We start from the raw sequence: 22547 nt of genomic DNA, 5'->3' as shown, positions 1-22547 counted from the left end.
ACAATAATACCTACTCATAATTAATTCATAATACAATACAGCATAATATACTATTTAGCTTTTACATACATTAATATATCCCTATCAGACACATGCCTTTTCATCCATATATACCTATCTCTTTATCAGACACATACATTTTCATTTACGTACACACTATCTATTAGGGAATGTCAATTTCTTTGGTTGAAAATGTTGTTTTACCACGATTTTGAAACGACATTTACTATTCTCCTGCTTAACATGTCTGGGAAGAGAGTTCCATTCCTGCATACCACGGAACATGACAGTTCGCTTCATTGCATTCGACCTCACTTTTGGAAGTGTAAAACCTCGTGCAGAAGCATGTCTGGTGGAATGGTTGTCTGTCAAGACTTATTGATAAATTGTTATATAAAATTGAGGGGATCTTTGTAACAAGAATATTCCTAGTGAATACAAGGAGTGAGCAGAGTAATTTATGTTTGACAAGTAACCAAGTTAAACAACTGTGCATCGCTGCAACATTAGTTCTGTACTCACAGCGAAGCGCTATACGTGCTGCTTTGTTTTGTACCATTTGTAATTTTTTCAGGAGGACTTTTACTTTTACCAGAGTACTCATTTATCTTGGTATTTCTACTTTTACTTAACCTCTTTACTGGCGCCCAGAAAAGTGGTAATTTTTTAACTTGAACTTGAGGACTGCATACCTTTTTTCTGCTCTGTGACAATAAATAAATGAATGATGATATGCAATTTAAAACCAAAACTAAGGCGTCAGTATGAGTTTAAGACGTGAACATGGTCATGTTTGTTGAATATTAAAAAAAAAAAGTAAAAAAATCTATTTTTTTGATCAGATCGGGAAATATCGGTATCGGTAGATACTCAAAATCACATGATCAAGATCGGATCGGGAGCAAAAAAACGTGATCGGGACATCCCTAATTACAGGGTTCATATGGTCATAGAAAGGTTAAGGAAAATGACATCTTTCCTCCAGCAAGTAAAGTGTGTAATGGCAGGTCTGCCCTCCACGTAGATCCAGTTACATTCGACAGTCTAACACCCCAACTATCACATGTTCTTTAGGGCTGGGCGATATAACGATAACGATAAATATCGCGATATATTTTAATAATCGATATCGGGGGGGGGGGGGGGGAATATATATATATTATTTTTTTTGTGACCTGCAACAGGGCAGTTTTAAAACCAGAGACAGTGGACAGACTTGTCTTTCTTGCCTGCAACTTAAAGTAATGGCTTTGCTTGTCCAAATGACAATACTGACCAAATTGAGATTTATTTTTCTCTTGTCCATTTATTTTGTTTGCTTTCTAATTTAAAATACAGTTTGAAACCGTCTGTACACAGTAGGCTATGTGTGCTAGCAGAGCTAGTCTCCAGTCACGAGTCACGGTGCACATGTGCGGTGGTTTGTCCACCAAATAAGCACCAAAAGATAGAAAATAAACTAGCAGAGCCAGAACTGTTCAACTCCCCTGGAGCCACAGCCAGCAGAGAAGCCGGTTTACTTTCGCTTTCAAACCAGCTGCAGCCTGAGAACTGGAGTGTGAGGGGATGTAACACTAAAGATGGTGGCAACGACAAAGAATTGCTGCAAAATAAACATACATCTGTTGTTTAAAAAAAAAAAAAAAATTTTACTTATAACAATTTCAATCATTATCGAATGATATGATAACATTGTCATATCGTTATCGCGATATGATTTTTTGCCATATCGCCCAGCCCTATTCTGGATACACAACTCTACAGTCAGCGTCAGCTTGCCGTCCCCAACTAAAATATTAACACAGACCCGTCTTGGAAATCAAAGCAATTCATGCCGGCCCTCATTCTCTCTCTCCCTTGTGTCCTTACCCAGATCCGGCCTCACATCTCCACGCTGAGGAAGTACACGTACGGCAAGCACATCTTGGCCAAGCTGGAGAAGTACTACATGAAGAACGGCGTCGACCTGGGGCCCCTCTGTGGTCCTCCCAACGGCATCATGTAAACTAGCCCCCCCCCCCCCCCCCCCGTCACCTGTACCTCCCCCCACCCCCCGAGACGTCACCTGTACCTTCCCCCACCCCCCCCCCGAGACGTCACCTGTACCCCCCCCCCTCCCCGAGACATCACCTGTACCTTCCCCCACCCCCCGAGACGTGCTGTCAAGTACCCAAAACACCCCGCCTACCACCCTGTACCCCCCCCCCCCCCCCAAGACGTCGTCATGTCAAGAACCCAGAATACCCCGTCTACCACCCTTTATCTGCACCCCACCCCTTCAGTACCCTCCCCACCCTACAATCATGTGACCCCCATACCTCTGACCCTCATACCCCAGTTCCCAAGGTAACCCCCCCCCCCCCCCCCCCGGAGGAGCCTGTTGCTACGGGCAGCCTTGGTTTTTGTTTATTTTGCAAACCCCTCCCCCAAAACCCCACGCCCCGGCCTCTGCCGACCTGGGGGAGGGAGGGTGAGGAAGGCAGGGAGGAGGGGGAGGTGAGACACTCTTTCTTTCGCTCCACACCGCTCTGCTCCCTCTTTCCTCTTTTTTTTTTTGTTGTCGTTACCTTTTCGTCGTTTCGAATAAACTAGAAATCATTTCACTTTTTTTGCTACTGCTGCACACACACACACACGGACACACGCACACACACACAGACACACACAACCCCCCTCCGCACTCTAGTTCTTTACCACTATGAAATGAACAAGTATTTAATTTGTCTGACATCACAGAATCCTATAGACATCCACACATGCCATCGGCTAACCAGCAGACAGATCATTTAGCATGGGAGATTCGTTTCTGGTCTTGCTTCTATAAATATAACGTGTATACTTGGTGTAGACCTTTGCATATATATATATAAATATATATATAAAACTTTGTAGTTTTTCTGGTTTTTTGATGTTTGAATCTGTATCTATAATGTATCCTAGTAGTTGACCATACATACTTCTTCTGACTGTATAATTGTACATTTGTAAACCCTTGTAATGTAAAAGTGCTTTACCACCCTTTTTGGTATGAGAAGAAGAAAAGGAGAAAAAAGAAAAAGAAGAAAAAAAGGGGGGGGGAAGAAAAATGTAGAAAAAAAAACCTGTGCATTTCAGTGTATATTCTTACCTCCTTGGTTGTGACATATGAGTTGTTGTATATTGTAAATTGTAATATCAAATTTTTTGTTTTGAGAAGAAAAAAAAGCCCTTTCTATACAGCGTAGTACTTGTACAAAGATCCGCCACGCTTGGTTTTACCTTTATCTCGTCAGTCACTGCTTAAATTAAGAGAAGTCGAAAAATCTCCCACACCGATTCCCGACGGGACACATTCTGTTTAGAGTAGCGGTGTACCTCCGCTTTACATTTGAAGGTTTCTTTGTTCTTTTCTCTTTTCTTTTCTTTTTTTTAGATCTTTTTTATAGGAATGCTTCCCCCCCCTCTCCCACGAAGCGCCGCGTCTCCCGGAGAGAGGGTCGGGGGCGGGGGGATGTGAGTTTTGACTCCCTCTCCCCCCCTCCCCTCCCCCCCTCAGACAGCTGTTTTTACGGAGAGAGGGGGTTTAAAAACCCATGGATTGTACAGAGGAGACTCTTTGTGTTTTGTTTTTTTTGGCATTTCTCTAGTGCCGTCAGTGCTGTCAGTGCCGTCGGTGCTGTACCACACTGTCCCTGTCCCTTTTCTGGGTAAATAGGCGCAGCCCGGCACGGTCGTCGCGGTGTACATTTGGGGCAGCCTTTGTGTATATTTACTACGAGCACACCTGTAACCATATGTGTATAGTTAACAGAAACCTGTGTATGCTTATTGCCTGGGCAACTATTTTTTGTAACTCCTGTTGTAGATTGTCTCTAAACAATTGTGTGATCGACTTTATTTTGAAACAAAACTGAACAAAAAAAAACTTTCAAAATTTCACTGTTGTCTCGAGCTGTTTTTCTTCTGGGATTCTTTTGAATACGGTGTGTTTTGTTGTGTTGGGGTGTGTTCAGTCTCTTTCATGTTCTGTCTCTCTTGCTCACACACATCAAACTAAGGGTATGTGTAGAATGGATTTTGTCTTATGTAGTAAATGGTGCATTTATATTGTGCTTTTATCCAAAGTGCTTTACTATTTATGCCTCACATTCAGTCACACATTCACACACCGACGGCAGACCATGCAAGGTGCCGACCTGCTCATCGGGAGCAGTTGGGGGTTAAGTGTCTTGCTCAAGGACACTTTGACGCGCCGCCGGAATTGAACCGGGAACCTTCTGAGTGATTACCAGACGACTGCTCTACTTCCTGAGCCACTGTCGCCCTAGTGTAGTAGAGGGCAGCGTGTTTTTTATGAGGGCTTGGCAATCATATTTATTTTTCAGTTCAATCATACCGTGCTGAAATATGAATACAGTATTATTAACCCTTTCACTACCACACTACAGAAGCTTAACCTTTCACCACCACACTACAGACTGTTCACCGTCTGTAGTGTGGTAGTGAAAGGTTAACCTTGTGTAGTGTGGTAGTGAAAGGTTAACCTTCTGTAGTGTGGTAGTGAAAGGTTAACCTTCTGTAGTGTGGTAGTGAAAGGTTAACCTTCTGTACTGTGGTAGTGAAATGGATAACCCTCTATTGCAGTGAAAGGGTTAACATCATGTAGTGAAAGGGTTAGAACTTTGTTGTGTGGCAGTGAAATGGTTAACCTGTATTGTTGCCGTGAAAGGGTTAACCCTTTGGTAGTGAAAGGGTTAACCCTTTTGTAGTGGTAGTTAATAGGATACGGACCACTAGCCTAGCTGTTGGCCAAAAACCTCTTCCGGAGTTTTAATCTAGGCTAGTGGTCCGTATCCGCTTCCATTCACTTGTGCTAAGCTAGGCTAGCTTGCAGCCACATGGCTTTCTACTTCTCTTACCACGCAACGGCCCATATACGGGCCCTCTTGAGGACGATTTGCCCACCGGCCCGACATGCCACTCTGGCGACCTCTAGCGGCTCGGGTGTGCTTATTTTTTAATACAATATATATTACGAATTAAAGCCTGATTAGTTGCCTGTCGATTGCCAGACTTTACATTTTTTCAAATACCTCTCCTGACTCTACCTCCGTCAATCATTTGGTGATCTCGAAAATTATTGGACAGGGTTGTAACTAATGAGTGTGGCTTTCACAGATTTTTATGAAATTTGGACATGTACTACACAAGACATGGACCCAGTGTGTAACTGAGGGGTACAATTCCCTGACTGTATTGTTAGATATGATACTTACTACCACTACCTCTTGTACTTTAGACTCTGGCCACCCAGTACTAGGTATAAATAATTATGATAAACACTCCCACCTGATGAAACGGATCCAACACAAATGTACCAAGTCGAAAGTCTGCGTTTAATAATAATACATAGCAAAGGGTATGTACAACGATCACTTAATTACATTTATGATTTGAAATAGTATGCACTTTTATGGCAAATGAGTATTCGTAGGTAGATCAATATCGAATGTCCAATCTCTGATTGCGCAGGAAGCAAATATACAACCTGGAATATTTAGGGAACAATAGCAATGATACTTGAATGATTATATAGCTGGATACACTAGGGGAAGGTTCCGACTGCTTGTAGGACAGCTGGAGGGGGGGGGGGTAGAGTCTGGCTGTATCCCGTCTGGCCGAGGGTATCCTGGGAGAGCCCACAGTCGTGCGACCCGGTGCCCAGCGATCCTCGATCCACAGATGAAAGCAGTTGGACTCTCTGTGGCCGGCGTCCTCCGGTCCACGATGGAGAGACGTGAGGCGACCTCGTCGTGTAGAGCGTCTTCTCACCTGTCGTCCTCTCCGGGGGGGGGTATTTCCAACACACCGCAGTGTTGGCCTTTATCCATAGAATAATCAAAGTACTCGAAGCATAATCCAAGCCGGGGAAGGCTAGCCGTCGTCGGTAGAATAATCCAATATACAGGTCCACTCGCTCTTTGGCCTGGAGCTCCTCGGGTGCAGCTTCACGTGGGGTCAACCACCCTGGATAAGCGTCCAGCTGATGCCCGAAACGATGGGGGTGCTGATTACTATAGAACTCTTACCGCACGAGGCACTACATATGAATAGACTATTATTAGCTTAATAGAATACGTCCAACTCGACGATATAGTGCCAAATATGACTATTCAAATATTAATATACACGATGTCTCAATGCCGATACTGGGCCGAATTGGCCTTACTGCCCACACGTGGTTCGCGGGGAGGCTTTTGCGTCTGTCACTCTGTTGGAGGGTAAGGAACTGGACTAAAAAGAAAGCTCCACTTCAATAGCGCAGTATATATACGCACTATGAACAAATAGTACCATTAGTGGTGCGGTAGACATATTCCTACGCGGAACTAGGACTTGTCCATACATGTTGAGCGGCACGACCGAACCTGGTCTGAGGGGTATGGCGACCTGGCACCAAGGTCTCGTCCAATGGTAGAATGGAGACTACCATGGGATGTTCAGCAGGCCAGAAGGGATATTCAATGCATATTGTACAAGGAATACACAAGGGACATCAGGGGATATACAAATACAATTAAATATATATATATAAATAAATATATATATTCGGTTTAATCTGATCCTTCAGAACAGCCGCCCCCTAATTGGTCCCAACCCAATTAGTTAAGCAGAGACAGATTAACCGCACTGTCTACCACTCAAGGGTTCGCTGTAAGGGTCAGTCAACTCACAAAGTCATAGGGTCATGGTCATCATCGATTGTGTCTGGGAGTCGGGGCAGTTCTATGAGCCTCGCCACAGGACGGGTGTAAATGCGCCCCTGGACGAGTACTTCAGCTGCTCGGACCTTGCCATCGGCACCGGTGATCACTTTGCTTACGCGGCCAGCCGGCCACATAGCTCTGGGTAGTGACTGGTCAATAATCATGACGACTGTTCCTTCCGTCAAATTGTCTCTCTCTTTTACCCACTTCTGGCGGGTCTGTAGAGACGGTAGGTAGTGCAGTAGGAAACTGCTCCAAAACTTGTCGGCTAATACTTGGCTGTACCTCCACATTCGTCGGCCGTTCGCTTCTTCAGGCCGGTACATTGTCTGGGGTAACGCGGGATCTAGCCGCCCCATCAGGAGGGTGTTGGGGGTGACTGGGTCGACATCTGCTACATCACTGGAGACGTAACCGAGGGGCTTTGAGTTCAATACTCCCTCAATCTCCGTGAGGACTGTCATTAGGACTTCTTCCGCCACAGTCTGGGCCCCAAGTACTGCGTACAGGGCTGTCTTTATAGAACGTACTTCTCGTTCCCAAGTTCCACCGAAGTGGGGTGCGTTTGGGGGGTTGAATTGGAAGTCAATCTGGGCTGGAGCGAGGTGGGTCTTAAGTTCTGGGCCCATAGCTTGGAAGCTCTCCCTCAGCTCTCTTTCTCCGCCTTTGAAGTTTGTCCCGTGATCGGACAATAATGTAGACGGTTTTCCTTTCCGTGATGTGAATCTTCGGAAGGCCATAAGGAATGAGTCTGCGCTCATGGTCGGAAGGAGCTCGATATGTATCGCTCTGGTGGTCATGCATTTGAATACAATACCCCACCGCTTCTCGGTGCCTCTTCCTTTCTTTATGTGCAGCGGGCCAAAACAGTCCATGCCTGTTGAGTGGAATGGCTTGTCGCCGAGTCGGAGGCGACATGGAGGTAGGTCAGCCATCCGTGGTATGCTGGGCTGCGCGCGCCACTTTCGGCAGTCTAGACAGGTTCGCTGGAAGCGTCGCACCGCCTCTCTTCCTTGAAGTATCCAGTAACGACGTCTGATTTCCGCGAAGACTCTCTCTGCTCCTGCGTGGTGTACATCCTCGTCGTATTTCTTTATAATCAGCTCTGTGACCTTGTGTCGGCTGTTCAATACGATCGGGTACTTAATGTCATCCGCTAAATTGGGGGCTCTCCGCAGGCGACCACCCACTCTGGTGAGGGTATGTGTGTCACTCTCGGGGGCCAGATGAATCAATCTGCTGTCTGATGGGACGGGCTTTCCTCCCTGTAGACAGTCTAGTTCATCGGGGAACGAGTCTCTCTGGGCTCGTTGCAGTAGAAGCAGTTCTGCTTCCTCGTAGTCAGCTGCTGACATATCAGCGGGGGACTTAATCTCTGGGTGGTGCCGCAGGAATGTCCGTTGCTGCGCACTCTCTATGGTAATGCAATCGTCTATGTTGGGGTCTGCGGAGACAACAGTGCTCAATCCACAGAACATGGGTTTCTTATTCTCAGCCTCCTCGTCACTTGCTTCCCTCGGGGTGGGCGTGGGCCAATCTCCTTCCGGGAGCTTGAGGAATGCTGGTCCGTCACTGTAGATGTTATGACGGGTTAAGTCATCTAGGGACATTCCCCGGGTGATGACGTCAGCTGGGTTGTGTTTTGTATCAACATAGCGCCAGTTTGCTTCTCCGGTTAACTCTCCGGTTAACTCTTGAATCTCAGTGACTCTGACTCCCACGAAGACTTTGTATTTGCATGAATCCGATTTGATCCAGGCGAGTACTGTCGTGGAATCTGACCACAGGATTGTTCTATGCACCGGAATGGTGAGCTCACGTTGGATGAGCGTGGCTAGATGCGCTCCTGCGAGGGCTGCGCAGAGCTCTAGACGTGGGATAGACTGTTGCTTGCGTGGGGCTATTCTCGAGCGGGCGAGGATGAATGCTGTGTAGATCTCTCCCCCCTCTTCTTGGGCCCGCAAGTAGGCTACTGATCCGTAGGCGACCTCGGAGGCGTCACTGAAGATGTGTAAATCCATTTTACATGTCTCTGGCCTCACCGTGGGTGGGAAGTAGCTTCGGCGTATATTAACGCCTGGGAGTGAGTGGAGTTCCATCTCCCACTCTCTCCAGGTGGATGCAAGATGTGCGGGAATGGGGTCGTCCCAGCCCTGGTCCTTGTCCCACAATGCTCGTACAATCATCTTTGCCCTGGTGGTGTACGGTAGTATACATCCTAACGGGTCATATTGTCGGGCGAGTGTTCTGTACACACTCCGTCTGGTGGTCGGTATTGCCGTCGACCTTCCCTGCTCCGTGGTCAGGGGTTTGTGTCTATAGTGGAGCGAATCTGTTTTGAAGCGCCACACTAGTCCTAGTGTCATCTCTTGGGCTTCTCCTGGGATTGTGGCCATCCAGTTCTCGCTGCTCGCTGCCTTGTCCTCGGAGGAGAGGCTACGCAGTACGTGCGGATCGCTGCTGGCCCACTGCCTGAGATCAAAGCCGCCTTTGATCAGAGAGGCGCGGAGTTTATGTCGGAGAGCCTCGGCTTCTTCCTGGGTGGAGACGCTTTGTAGACAGTTATCTACGTAGAAGCTGTTCTTCACACTGTGTCGGACCTCTTCGTCCGCTGCTGGGTCCTCTGCGACATGTCTCTGTAGTGCAAATGTAGCACAGCATGGGCTGCATGTAGTTCCGAAAGGGAGGACTTCCCATTGGTAGATGGCTGGGTGCTCATCTCCTGGCCTCTCTCTCCATAGGAACCGCAACAGGGGCTTGTCCTCCTCTACTAATCTCACCTGCAGGAACATCCCTTTGATATCCCCGCTGATAGCCACCTTGTCCTGGCGGAAGCGGAGTAGTACGCCTAGTAGGGAGGGGCCGAGTGTAGGACCGGGCAATAGTTCTTTATTCAGATTTTGGGATCCGATCTGGTAGCTGCAGTTAAACACGATGCGGTCTTTGCCGTTGTGATGAACCTTGTGGTGGGGCACGTACCACGATTCAGTCGTCTGGTCGGCCTCTTTAATGTCAATCTTTGTGACGTGTCCCGCTGTGATGAGCTTCTCAATCTCAGCACGGTATACACTTTCTTGGGCGGGGTCCTTGGCTAAGCGCCGCTCTGTGTTTAGTAGGTACCGCTCTGTGGCGTCTTTCTTTGCGTGAAAGGTAGGCATCCCTTCCCGCCGCAGGAGTGGCGTGGCGTATCTCAACACGCCGCTGACTGGGACTCTCTTTGTTCCCGTCTCGAGGAGGTTAATGGCGTAGATGTCGTCTTTAGAGCGAATGTCTTTCTTTTCGTTCTTAAAGGGCATTTGTTCTAAGGTCCATAGCCTCTCTACATGCTGCAGGAGTGCGGTGTCTCCCTCTGTGACTCGGGAGTGGAGACAGCTAGTGGCTGTGGTTCGGTTGAGAGATTTGGCGAGTGGGCCTTGGAGAGTCCATCCTAGGCGGGTCTCGACTGCTGCAGGACAGCCTCTGGGTCCGGTATGAACCCGGTCTATCGGGACAATGAGGTCTGCATGGTCGGAGCCTATCAACAGTGTCGGGGTAGCACCGTCTATGAGTGGGATCGGTAGCTTGCGTAGATGTACATATTTCTCCATCAGCTTGGCTACGGGGTATGTGTACCGCGAGAGTCCTATTTCTTGGCTGGTGAAAGCGTCTGTAATCCTGTACCGTCGCTCGGGCTGGCCGCTTGCTGCGATAGAGAATGAGACATTCTCGCCCTTTATCGTTTTCAAATCTCTTCTTATTGTCCGAATTGTCATTTGGTTTTCGCTCCCCCGCAGCCCTAGCTGGGCCGCAGCGGACGCGAGCAGAAGGGTCTTCTCTGACCCGTCATCAAGGACGGCGTAAGTGTCCATGACTTTATTCTGGTAGCTCAATGTCACACGGACTACCTTTAAGAGCACTCTGGCTCCGCTGCTGCTGGCGGGGTCGATGTACATGACGCTTGCTTTGCTGCTTGATGGTGCGGGTGGAGGCCGCCGTCTGTTACTGTCGTGGAGTATGTCCAGATGGGCTCCATCGCACCGACTGCACTTTTTATTTAAGCGGCATTCGGCTGCCATGTGTGATCGCGCACAGCGAAAACAGCGTCTGTTGGACTTTATCCATTGACTCGCTTCCTCCGCATTCATCTTGGGGAATGAGTCACATTGTGACAGCCAGTGTTCTTTCTCACAGTAGGGGCACACTATCTTCCACTTCTCCTTTCTTGAGGGGGTACTGTGGCTCCTACTGCTTGGCACTGACTCCGATTGGTGCATGACAGTCACCGATCTTCTTCCATCATTTAGTCTCCTGGTTCCTTCTCTGGAGCCAGGGGTGCTCCGTCCGAATGTATCTAGCCGTAAGCTGCTGACTTCTCTCGCCAGGAAGTCGGCTAGATCGAGGAGGTTCGGTTCGGGGCCATTAGGGTCTCGGTGGTCTCTCTGCCGCCTAAAGCGCTCCTGTCGGGCGGGCGGTAGCTTCTCCAAGATCCTCTCTACATTTGAGTTGGCGTATAGTTCATGCCTACCCTTTTCCCTCTGCGCTCCCAGCATCCCTACCAGGGACTGCACTCTGATGGACAGGTCGTCCAGTGCTCGATTGTCTATTGCTGGGGGTAGGCGGTCGATGTGCCTGATCTCCTGGATCACGTAATCCCATATACGTCCATATCTCTGGTCCAACGCTACCAGCGCTGTGGTGTATGGGGTCGTGGAAGTGGCGTAGGCGAGCGCTATGTTGTGCGCGCGGGGTACCTTTAAATGCTTCAGTAGTATCGCGTATTTATGGCGTTCATCAATGACATCCACCAACATTGTCTCCAGACACATGCGGAGCTCCGTATACTGGGCCCGGTTCTCCTGGGTGAAGTCTGGTACCATAGGTGTGCCAATGTATGACGCGGATTGTTGATACATCGGCGAGCGTTGGGGGAGAGGCCTCCTAGGCGAGTCTCCTCCTGCTCCTTGGCGTGGGCTGGTACCGGCTGTGTACCATGGCCCGCTGGTCCAGGTGCTGTTCCTCGGTGCGGGTCGTGCGTCGTGCTCACCCGTGAATAGCGTCGGGGGTCTGTAGCGCAGCTCCGCGGGGGTATAGCCTGGGCTGTACTGGACCTCCTGGTCCGGTAGAGTACTGTGCTGTCGTCGGGCGTGGTTCTCCTCCTCTTCCTCTTCGTCTTCCGTTAGGTCATCCAGGGCTTGTAGTCTCTGATTTAGCCTCTCCGCAGTGTATGCTGCTCCTTCCCGGTGGCTGGGTCTCGCTTGGACCGGTTGGGGAAGGGGGTCTGCGGGGGGTATAAACCTCGTCTGTTGGTCAAGTTCAGGGTCGCTTACTCGGCTAGGGGATGCCGCCCTGGAGTGATGTCTAGACGAGTTCCTGGAGCCTCTGGTGGAGGGAGGGGGTGTTGTCCTTCTGATCAGCTGTTCTATTAGTTGCGCTTGTGCTCTGTCGCGCTCGGCTTCGCGCTTGGTGAGATCCGATTCTCTCTGGGCACCGGTGGCGGCGCGCTGGGCGTCGGCCCGGTCTCTTGCCATATTCTCTTACATCTGAATGCGTCTTATTTCCAGGCGTATGTGCTCTTCTTCGCTCCGTTGCTGTATCTGCAATCGATCGCGTTCACCCTGGAGTCTATCGCGTTCAGTAGAGGCTTTCAGGCTGACGAGGAATGCCTGCTGTAGTGTCCTCTCTGCCTCGCTGGGAGAAGACGGTTGTATAGGGGAGCCGTCCCTTGGGGTACTCCGTGCGGAGTCTTGGAGCTCTATCTCCACGGTGCTCTCCTCATCTTCTTCCGTGCCGAGTTCTCTCTCGGTAGTGTTGTCTTCCTCCCGGGACTCGTCGGGGACTACTTCTTCGGTATTGGCGGGGTGTAAAGTCATGTCTGGTTCCCCCTGGTCCCCACCGTGAGCTGGGTCAGTTACGTTAGAACCCATAGGGGCCTCTATGGTCGGGGTAGCCTGGTCGTTAGGGTTAGACATAATTTTACTTTCTAGTTTTACCGCGTTTACTGTTGGTAGAAGACTAGGTTGTTGACTGACAGCGTAAGCCTCTAGGTACTGAGGGAGCTGTCGTTTGCGCCGCGGGCGTTGTTGGTTAGGAGGATCGTTTCGTGGAGTGTTCATCATAGGCCATTTTAATATTAATAACACTATATTAATATTACACTGATTACCCTCCGGCTCGAAGGACCAATTGTAACTGAGGGGTACAATTCCCTGACTGTATTGTTAGATATGATACTTACTACCACTACCTCTTGTACTTTAGACTCTGGCCACCCAGTACTAGGTATAAATAATTATGATAAACACTCCCACCTGATGAAACGGATCCAACACAAATGTACCAAGTCGAAAGTCTGCGTTTAATAATAATACATAGCAAAGGGTATGTACAACGATCACTTAATTACATTTATGATTTGAAATAGTATGCACTTTTATGGCAAATGAGTATTCGTAGGTAGATCAATATCGAATGTCCAATCTCTGATTGCGCAGGAAGCAAATATACAACCTGGAATATTTAGGGAACAATAGCAATGATACTTGAATGATTATATAGCTGGATACACTAGGGGAAGGTTCCGACTGCTTGTAGGACAGCTGGAGGGGGGGGGGGTAGAGTCTGGCTGTATCCCGTCTGGCCGAGGGTATCCTGGGAGAGCCCACAGTCGTGCGACCCGGTGCCCAGCGATCCTCGATCCACAGATGAAAGCAGTTGGACTCTCTGTGGCCGGCGTCCTCCGGTCCACGATGGAGAGACGTGAGGCGACCTCGTCGTGTAGAGCGTCTTCTCACCTGTCGTCCTCTCCGGGGGGGGTATTTCCAACACACCGCAGTGTTGGCCTTTATCCATAGAATAATCAAAGTACTCAAAGCATAATCCAAGCCGGGGAAGGCTAGCCGTCGTCGGTAGAATAATCCAATATACAGGTCCACTCGCTCTTTGGCCTGGAGCTCCTCGGGTGCAGCTTCACGTGGGGTCAACCACCCTGGATAAGCGTCCAGCTGATGCCCGAAACGATGGGGGTGCTGATTACTATAGAACTCTTACCGCACGAGGCACTACATATGAATAGACTATTATTAGCTTAATAGAATACGTCCAACTCGACGATATAGTGCCAAATATGACTATTCAAATATTAATATACACGATGTCTCAATGCCGATACTGGGCCGAATTGGCCTTACTGCCCACACGTGGTTCGCGGGGAGGCTTTTGCGTCTGTCACTCTGTTGGAGGGTAAGGAACTGGACTAAAAAGAAAGCTCCACTTCAATAGCGCAGTATATATACGCACTATGAACAAATAGTACCATTAGTGGTGCGGTAGACATATTCCTACGCGGAACTAGGACTTGTCCATACATGTTGAGCGGCACGACCGAACCTGGTCTGAGGGGTATGGCGACCTGGCACCAAGGTCTCGTCCAATGGTAGAATGGAGACTACCATGGGATGTTCAGCAGGCCAGAAGGGATATTCAATGCATATTGTACAAGGAATACACAAGGGACATCAGGGGATATACAAATACAATTAAATATATATATATAAATAAATATATATATTCGGTTTAATCTGATCCTTCAGAACACAGTGTGTTTTTTCAGCCACAAGTTTTTTTTTAATACTAATTCTGGACTACTAACTACTACAGAAAAACGTTAGTAACAAGTTTTTCTACAACTCAAGTTCAGACCTATGTTACTCTATTTCATTAGCACTAAAAGTTAATTTTCTTTATTGTATCAGAAACTTCAGAATGTCATCTTTCAAAAGAGACCAGGCTCATGCATGTGCTATAAAGTATAGTATTGGTTTGCAAAAAAAGTATGCAGTTCTCAAGTTCAAGTTTAAAAATTGCCACTTTTGGGGGCGCCTGTTAAGAGAGGAAATTGGTATCTTCTACTACGTAAGTGCATTTCCCATAAGGTTGACCTGTTCCTTTACTAAATCTCACACAAAATGACGTGAAAATGGCTGTGGAACATTTTAAATGAGCCAAGACCGTGAACTAGAAATTCAGATGAGTCTAATTGTATAAAAAAGAACAGTTTATTTATGTGGCCATAGAAAAGTATCGTCAGTTTACAATCGGAGACAAGTCTAACACGAGTGAGAAAGCACTCTGGTGGTCAGACTTACAATAAATACCAGCTGGAATTACAAATGAAAACAAAAGATGGGTTTAGGGGTTTTGTCGTGTCTCGCACAAGACTGATATGAAGACTAATAACAAGAAAAGAACAAGATGTGATTCTTCTTGGACGTGTCATATCTAAGTCAAGCTGTCCTGAGCCTTGGTCGTTGTTTTAAGAATACTGTTAAGACTGTCACCCTAGTGTCAGCTGTATACTAGTGAACTATATTAAGTAGTCAAGGCTGTACAGAGAATATGTATTTACTAATGGGCCCAGTAAGCTGTACAAATTATGTAATAGGATGAAACATATTTTCCACCACAAAATTTTATAATTTCATGTGATTTCAAATACTGTATGTGAGCAGATATTAACGTTTGAAAAAAGTTCCATACATTTATCGCATAAATGTAGCCCTAGCCGTGTGGGGCCCACTACCGGCTGAGACTAGGGGTTTAGGAGCTGCTGACCTGATGACTGGCAGTCAGAGTGGTGGGTGAGAAGTATTGATGAACCATCATTACATTTATATAGCACTTTTCTAGACACTCAAAGCGCTCCCCACAATGAAGAATTAGCCTCCTTCACCACCACTGGTAGCACCCAACCTTGGGCTACAGGCTCGATGGCTGCCATACACTGGCACCCGGCACACATCACACAATGACTACCATACACTGGCACCCGGCACACATCACACAATGACTACCATACACTGGCACCCGGCACACATCACACAATGACTACCATACACTGGCACCCGGCACACATCACACAATGACTACCATACACTGGCACCCGGCACACATCACACAATGACTGTCATACACTGGCACCCGGCACACATCACACTACACAATGGCTGAACGGCTCAGGAGACGGATTGATATCAGCCAATTAAGGGGGGAGAGGGATGATTAGGTGGCCTTGATGTCAGAGACCTGATTGGGAATTCGGCCAGGAACGTCGGGGAACCCCCTACTCTTTGCGATAGGCGTCCTGGGTCCTTTAATGGCAAGACACATCCGATCGTGTGTTCCAATGTGGATATACTAGACAAGTGTATCCAGCCTGATGGGTAAGTAAGTTCAGTAAATTTGTATTAGAAAAATAGTGTGCAGGTTCTTAAATGTTTTAGGCTGATGGAACATGGTGATTGGGTTATAATAACATCTTCTTTTGGAAGGCAACTAGTCTAAATACCAGGTTTGGGATCAATGCACAACCAGCTCAAAATATAAAAAATAAATTCCTTTACACTTGTTTGATGATGGAACATTCGTTCTCATTTACTGGTCAATGGGTTTGTGGTCAATGGAAATGTTTTGTGCCAAAGGTTTTTCAGCATTTGCATGTAAAGCAAAGCCCACTTCCCGAATGAATTGAATTTGGAGTGTTTTGAACCCTACCCTGTTACATTTCCACCAGCCACACAGTGAGTTATTGTTTCAAATCCACTGGATACTTTGACTATTTTTTCCAGCCAAATGATTTTCTAGAATAGAAAAGAGCTTTCAAGTAGTGGTGGTTGTTTACCTGCCAGTGTGACTGGCAGAGGAAGCCCCAGTCGTGGCCAGAATCTACCAGCTTTTCGCTGTTAATTTCCCCACCCTGCACACAGACGTCCATGATGACCAACGATTCAGAAAACACGTCGAGGTTAAAACGACATCTGTCCATCATCACTGCCTCTCAGGTGAGAACAAAATGGCGGGATCTCCCTCCCAGGGGGGAATGCGCTCTTACCTGCCCAGCCTTAATATAGAAGTTGGAACCAGTTGAGAGTGGACATGGTGGTTTATTTTGAAGGGGAAACACCGGGAGGGTGTTTAGGAGTGGGAGTCTGCTCTTATGGCTTTGTTAAACGGTCTCTATATACAGGAGATGAATGGCTGTGCTACCTACCGGAACCGCACCTGAGCGCAGAACCAAAAACACAACCTCCTGGGGCGCAGCTTTATAGTTTGGGCTCTGGCTCAGTGATGAATGAAGCCCGGTGGAGTGTGGAATGTGCCCTACCTCGTGTGTGTGTGTGCACTGTATGTGTGTGTGTGTACTGTATGTGTGTGTGTGTACTGTATGTGTGTGGTACTGGTGTGTGTACTGTATGTGTGTGTGTGTACTGTATGTGTGTGTACTGTGTGTACTGTATGTGTGTGTGTGTGTACTGTATGTGTGTGTACTGTGTGTGTGTGTGTGTACTGTATGTGTGTGTACTGTATGTGTGTGTGTGCACTGTATGTGTGTCTGGTGTGTGTACGTGTGTGTGTGTGTGTGCGCGCGTGTGTGTGAGTGAGTGAGGGGGTGTGGGGGCTGCGGGTGCCTAGACGGACTGCAGGGGGCATCCTCGCCTCGCCTCTGGAGAGACCCCTCCCCCCACACACACACACACACACTCCTTCTGCCAGACTCCTGGGCCAAGCAGCAGCGTCGCCATACGGAACATCCTGCTCTCAACGGAGAGAGAGGGGGAGGAGAGAGAGAGAGAGAGAGAGAGAGAGAGAGAGAGAGAGAGAGAGAGGAGAGAGAAGAGAGAGAGAGAGAGAGAGAGAGAGAGAGAGAGAGAGAGAGAGAGAGAGAGAGAGAGAGAGAGAGAGAGAGAGAGAGAGAGAGAGAGAGAGAGAGAGAGAGAGAGAGAGAGAGAGAGAGAGAGAGAGAGAGAGAGAGAGAGAGGAGAGAGAGAGAGAGAGAGAGAGAGAGAGAGAGAGAGAGAGAGAGAGAGAGAGAGAGAGAGAGAGCCAAGGTCTCTCGGTAGTAAATCTATCAGGTCTGGAGGAGCACAAGAAAGGAGACGGAGAGAGAGAGAGAGAGAGAAGAGGCCTGGCGGAATCTCCCCCCCGGTTCATTGGTCTCGGTTACCGGAGTATAGGAGCGGTGTTGTTCTTGAGAGAAGGGAGGATTAATAACGCGACGCGCCGGGCTGGATGGTATAGCGGCGCTGCGCTCTGAAGTGGACACTATATACGGCGGACACACCGGGAGACGCGCTTCTGTCCCCCCGCCCCCCCGTGAAGGAGGCAGCACCGGGAGCATGGAGCTGCCGGTCCGACTGGCGCTGCTGGCCGCGCTGCTCGCTCACACCGCCTCGGTAAGCAGCTCCGCGGAGACGGAGAGAGAGAGGGACCTTTGTGCTGCATTGTCTCTGTGTGACGAGCCCCCTTTTTTTAGCCACCGGAGACATAATATATAGAATATATATATAGAGCCTTACTAGGCATTGTGTGTGTGTTGCTTTATTGTTAACCCATTCACTGCCACCCACACCACTGCCGTTGGTACTAGTGTGATAGGAAAGGGTTAACCTTCTGTAGTGTGGTAGTGAAAGGGTTAACCTTCTGTAGTGTGGTAGTGAAAGGGTTAACCTTCTGCAGACGTGTGGTAGTGAAAGGGTTAACCTTCTGCAGACGTGTGGTAGTGAAAGGGTTAACCGTCTGTAGTGTGGTAGTGAAAGGGTTAACCTTCTGTAGTGTGGTAGTGAAAGGGTTAATCGTCTGTAGTGTGGTAGTGAAAGGGTTAACCTTCTGCAGACGTGTGGTAGTGAAATGGTTAACCGTCTGTAGTGTGGTAGTGAAAGGGTTAACCTTCTGTAGTGTGGTAGTGAAAGGGTTAACCTTCTGTAGTGTGGTAGTGAAAGGGTTAACGTCTGTAGTGTGGCAGTGAAAGGGTTAAAAAAAGAGGCTCCAACCGTCTCGTTAACTCTTTCACTACCACCAACTGGTTTAACCCTTCCACTGCCACACTACAGACGGTTAACCCTTTACTTATCACACTACTACAGACGGGTAACCCCCCCCCCGTCGGTAGTGTGATAGTAAAGGGTTAACCTTCTGTAGTGTGGCAGTGGAAGGGTTAACGAGACGGTACCGGTGACTCTTGTGTGTGTTCTGGAGCTGCTGGTGGTCAGACTCGAGCCACATTATTATTCGACCGCCCCCCCCCCCCCCACCCCCGTGCAGCCTTTGTGTCTCAGAGTCAGAGTCGTGGTTTATTATTGTGGTATTATTTATAGGCAGGCCGTGTCCCCCTCGACTCCCGGTGTGTGTGTGTGTGTGACACACAGTAATTAGCGGGTAATCTCTTAATTAAGCTTGATTACGGGTCTTTTGTTCGGTGCCCGCTATGTGGTGTGTCTGCTTCATCAGCTCGCATCCTGCCGCCGATAATTTGGGCTCCAGAGTCGTACTGCGGCGGCTATAACGACTTCATTAACCGGGTACATGGCTCCGGTAGCGGGGGGGGGGGTTAATGCTTGCCTGACCGGTTGACCTACTACTATAGGGGGTTTCCTCCTCTGGCCCTGTCCGGCGAGGCAGGGGGACAGACCCCCCGCCCGGGGCAGCATCATCTCCCGTTAGTAGTCCTGTGTGTGTGTGTGTGTGTGTACAGAGGGGTGGGGTAGGGAACCGCGATGCAGTGTGCGCGAGGGATGGAATGATGTCATCGGGAATAGCGAGGAGAGAGGGGAGCTGATTAAAGAGCGCGCGAAGCCCCCAAGCCGTGCTGCACGCGCCCCCCGCCTTCCGTTACCGATTTATCCGGACCGCGAGGGAAGGAGGAAGGGGCGTCGTTGAATCAAGTCAAATACCATCTGTTTGATGTACAAATAGTGGAGAGATAATTATATAATATTATGACAAATTCTCGAAAGCCGTTTTACGGAGAGTTGCTCTGCTCTTCTCTTCTACCTCTACACTGTGATTAGGTGTAGAGAGACATACAGGCAGATGACCTCAGTAGACTTAAAGTGGCACACACACACACACAGTCGGTTGCAATTGAGGCCAACGATCCTTGGCCTCTGACTGAGCTAATCTGACTTTAGCTACAGATGGAGGCAGGTGTGCCACACACACACTTACTCACTCTCACACACACACACTTACTCACTCACTCACACACACTCACTCACACACACACACACACACACACTGCTGGTACTGCAGTCTTTCTTTGGTTCCATCCAGCAACTAACTGGCCGACTGAACGTGTGTGTGTGTATCTGTGTAGCCTATGTGTGTGTATCTGTGGCTGCGTTTACATGGACAGTTTATTCCCCTTTTCATTCGGAATTAACGTTAAATCCTATTTAAAGTTATCATGTAAACATCTGAAAATACTTAATTCCGAATGAAAATGGCCATTCCGAAATAAAATCCATTCCGATGTAAGTGGCCGGTTTATTCCGTTTATCATTCCGAATTAAAGCTTTTTCTGTCCATGTAAACGCTTTTTCGGAATTAGTTCCCCCCGGTCTTTCTGCGCATGATCGCGCATAGGCTACAGTACACATAGATGATCGCGAACAGGGGCACATATTGTTCCATAGCATACGCCTTCAGTTGATCATGACAAATCCTCTCTTACCTTGACGATTAAAAAGCCTCCATAATTTAGTAAATAAAGCTGTAGCCAGCCAGCTAGTATTGATGCTATACAAAATGCTATCCACAAAATAGCTACATAGCTAACCAACTAAATACAATGGTATCCTGAGGTAACGTTAGATACAACGTTTGCTAGTCGAAATGACTGTACACACACAGGGACAAGTTAAACATCAATCAATTAATTTATTCCAACAGGTAGTTTGAGCTGCATGTGAGCCGCGGTCTTTCTCTCCTCTCCTTTGGAAACTAATGGTAACGTTAGCTAGAAAAAGCACAGAACCGGCCAACCGGCCGGCAAAAGTCAAGCTGCTAGCAACAGACACTATAATACTTCCGTCGGGGGATTTCAAAATAAAAGAGCGACGTCTAAAAGCACCGTAAATAGGTTTATTTTGTACATTATCTAACGTTAACACGAACCTAAACTAACTTTAGATTCGTTTAGGTTCGTATAACGTTAGATATTGTAAAGAATAAACGTATTTACGGTGCTTTTAGACGTCGCTTTTATTTGAAACCCCCCGCCCGGAAGTAAAAATTATGCTTATTTGTCTGCTTGTTATCAATGGGTTGCTACATACGGGGTACAATGTTACATAGGCTGTGCGTCGATGTTGCAGAAGCATAAAGGCCTGCAACACCTTTGCTTTGTCGATGTTGTGGTGCAGTTGCTTTGAAGTTGCTGTAGCATTTAGAGGCCTTTAACGTTAGCAGAATAGACACACCGAGAGTCTGGTTAATGTTGTTTGGTACGCTAGCACAGTAGCTGAGAATACCGGTCGCAGCTGGTTTGTTTACTTCTGGTAAACGTAATGACGTTAACATCCTGTTTACGTTTACCCAATCAGAAGCCTTCCCAACCCCAAACCTTACGATGACTCGAAAACTCCCGATTAGACAGTGACTTTCATGTAAACACCTTGTCGGAATTAAGATTTGACATGTAAACTCGCATGATTTTTTTTTACATCCGAATGATTTGATTCCGAAGTTATAATTCGGAATTAAAAGTCACCATGTAACCGCAGCCTGTGTAGCCTATGTGTGTGTATCTGTGTAGCCTATGTGTGAGTATCTGTGTAGCCTATACGTGTGTGTATCTGTGTAGCCTAAGTGTGTGTATCTGTGTAGCCTATGTGTGTGTATCTGTGTAGCCTATGTGTGTGTATCTGTGTAGCCTATGTGTGAGTATCTGTGTAGCCTATACGTGTGTGTATCTGTGTAGCCTATGTGTGAGTATCTGTGTAGCCTATACGTGTGTGTATCTGTGTAGCCTATGTGTGTGTATCTGTGTAGCCTATACGTGTGTGTGTATATGTGTGTGTATCATCTGTGTAGCCTATGTGTGTACGTGTAGCCTATACGTGTGTATGTGTGTGTCTGTGTGTGTATCTGTAGCCTATACATGTGTGTGTCTGTGTGTGTATCTGATCTGTAGCCTATACATGTGTATGTGTGTCCTGGTTTAATGAGCGATCCCCAGTCGATGGTCTATGTTGGTATTTCCTGTGATATGGAGGGCGTGATGTCATATCCTGCTGAGATGCGAATTTAGATGGAGCCTGATTTTCCCACAGACATCTGTGGCGTGTGTGTGTCCCACGGAGGCTGAATTTGCGCGCACGTGTGTGTGTGTAGTGGTGGTGTGTCCATCCGACTTCATGAGAGCACCGACTGTCCATCTGTCTGTGTGTGGGCTTAAAAATAGTGTGTTTTTCATGCCAAGATGTTCTCGCGGGCCTGTGCTCTCCTTGTAGAGCGTGTGTGTGTGTGTGTGTGTAGGTGTGTGTGTGTCTGACTGTGTGTGTTGGAGAGAAGTGGTGTGTGTTTGAGGATCGTGTTCAACTCTGGGGAATGAATCAGTGTTCTGTGCTTCAGAGACAGACAAAGTCCCCCATAGAGAGATTGGAGAAAGAGAGAGAGAGACAGAGAAAGAGGGAGGGAAGGAGAAAATAGAGAGAGAGAGGGGGGTGGGGGGGATCGAGAGAGAGTGTGGAATGTGAGAAGCAATTTGACACAGGAAGTGGGTCCTTCTCAGTCTCCCCTCGGAGGACAAAGACTCTCCTCTCACACACACACACACATACACACTCAGGTAATATACACAGCGAGGGGCAGTGGTATTTTAGGGGTGTGTGTGTTTGGGCGGGGGGGGGGGGGGGGTCCAGTGGACGGAGGAAATGAAAAGGATCTCGGCTCATATCCGGAGCGTTTAGGAGGCCAGACTCTCTCTGTGGACGTGGTCGGAGAGACAGACAGACGGACAGAGAGGGGGACAGAGAGATGGACAGAGAG

At 48.0% G+C, this 22547-nt stretch overlaps 2 protein-coding genes across 7 annotated transcripts in view; both read left to right on the top strand.

Annotated features, from left to right (window-relative positions):
* Positions 1 to 3918, top strand: part of pum1 (pumilio RNA-binding family member 1) — a 165265-nt gene extending 161347 nt beyond the window's left edge. For all 6 annotated transcript variants that reach the window (XM_084313574.1, XM_084313570.1, XM_084313571.1 and 3 more), the window contains one exon: positions 1874 to 3918. In XM_084313574.1, the coding sequence (XP_084169700.1) occupies positions 1874 to 2005 (132 nt within the window). In that variant the 3' untranslated portion in view covers positions 2006 to 3918. The remainder of the gene's footprint in view (positions 1 to 1873) is intronic.
* Positions 3919 to 17561: 13643 nt separating this feature from the next.
* Positions 17562 to 22547, top strand: part of sdc3 (syndecan 3) — a 130648-nt gene continuing 125662 nt past the window's right edge. Inside the window, 1 exon segment of the mRNA XM_084311749.1 lies at positions 17562 to 17953. Within this exon segment, the coding sequence (XP_084167875.1) occupies positions 17897 to 17953 (57 nt within the window). The 5' untranslated portion in view covers positions 17562 to 17896.

Source organism: Notolepis coatsorum (genome assembly GCF_963971535.1).
Source record: "Notolepis coatsorum genome assembly, chromosome: 4".
Lineage (NCBI taxonomy): Eukaryota > Metazoa > Chordata > Actinopteri > Aulopiformes > Paralepididae > Notolepis > Notolepis coatsorum.
Note: the sequence above shows the minus strand (reverse complement) of the source record. Positions and strands in the feature narration are given on the sequence as shown.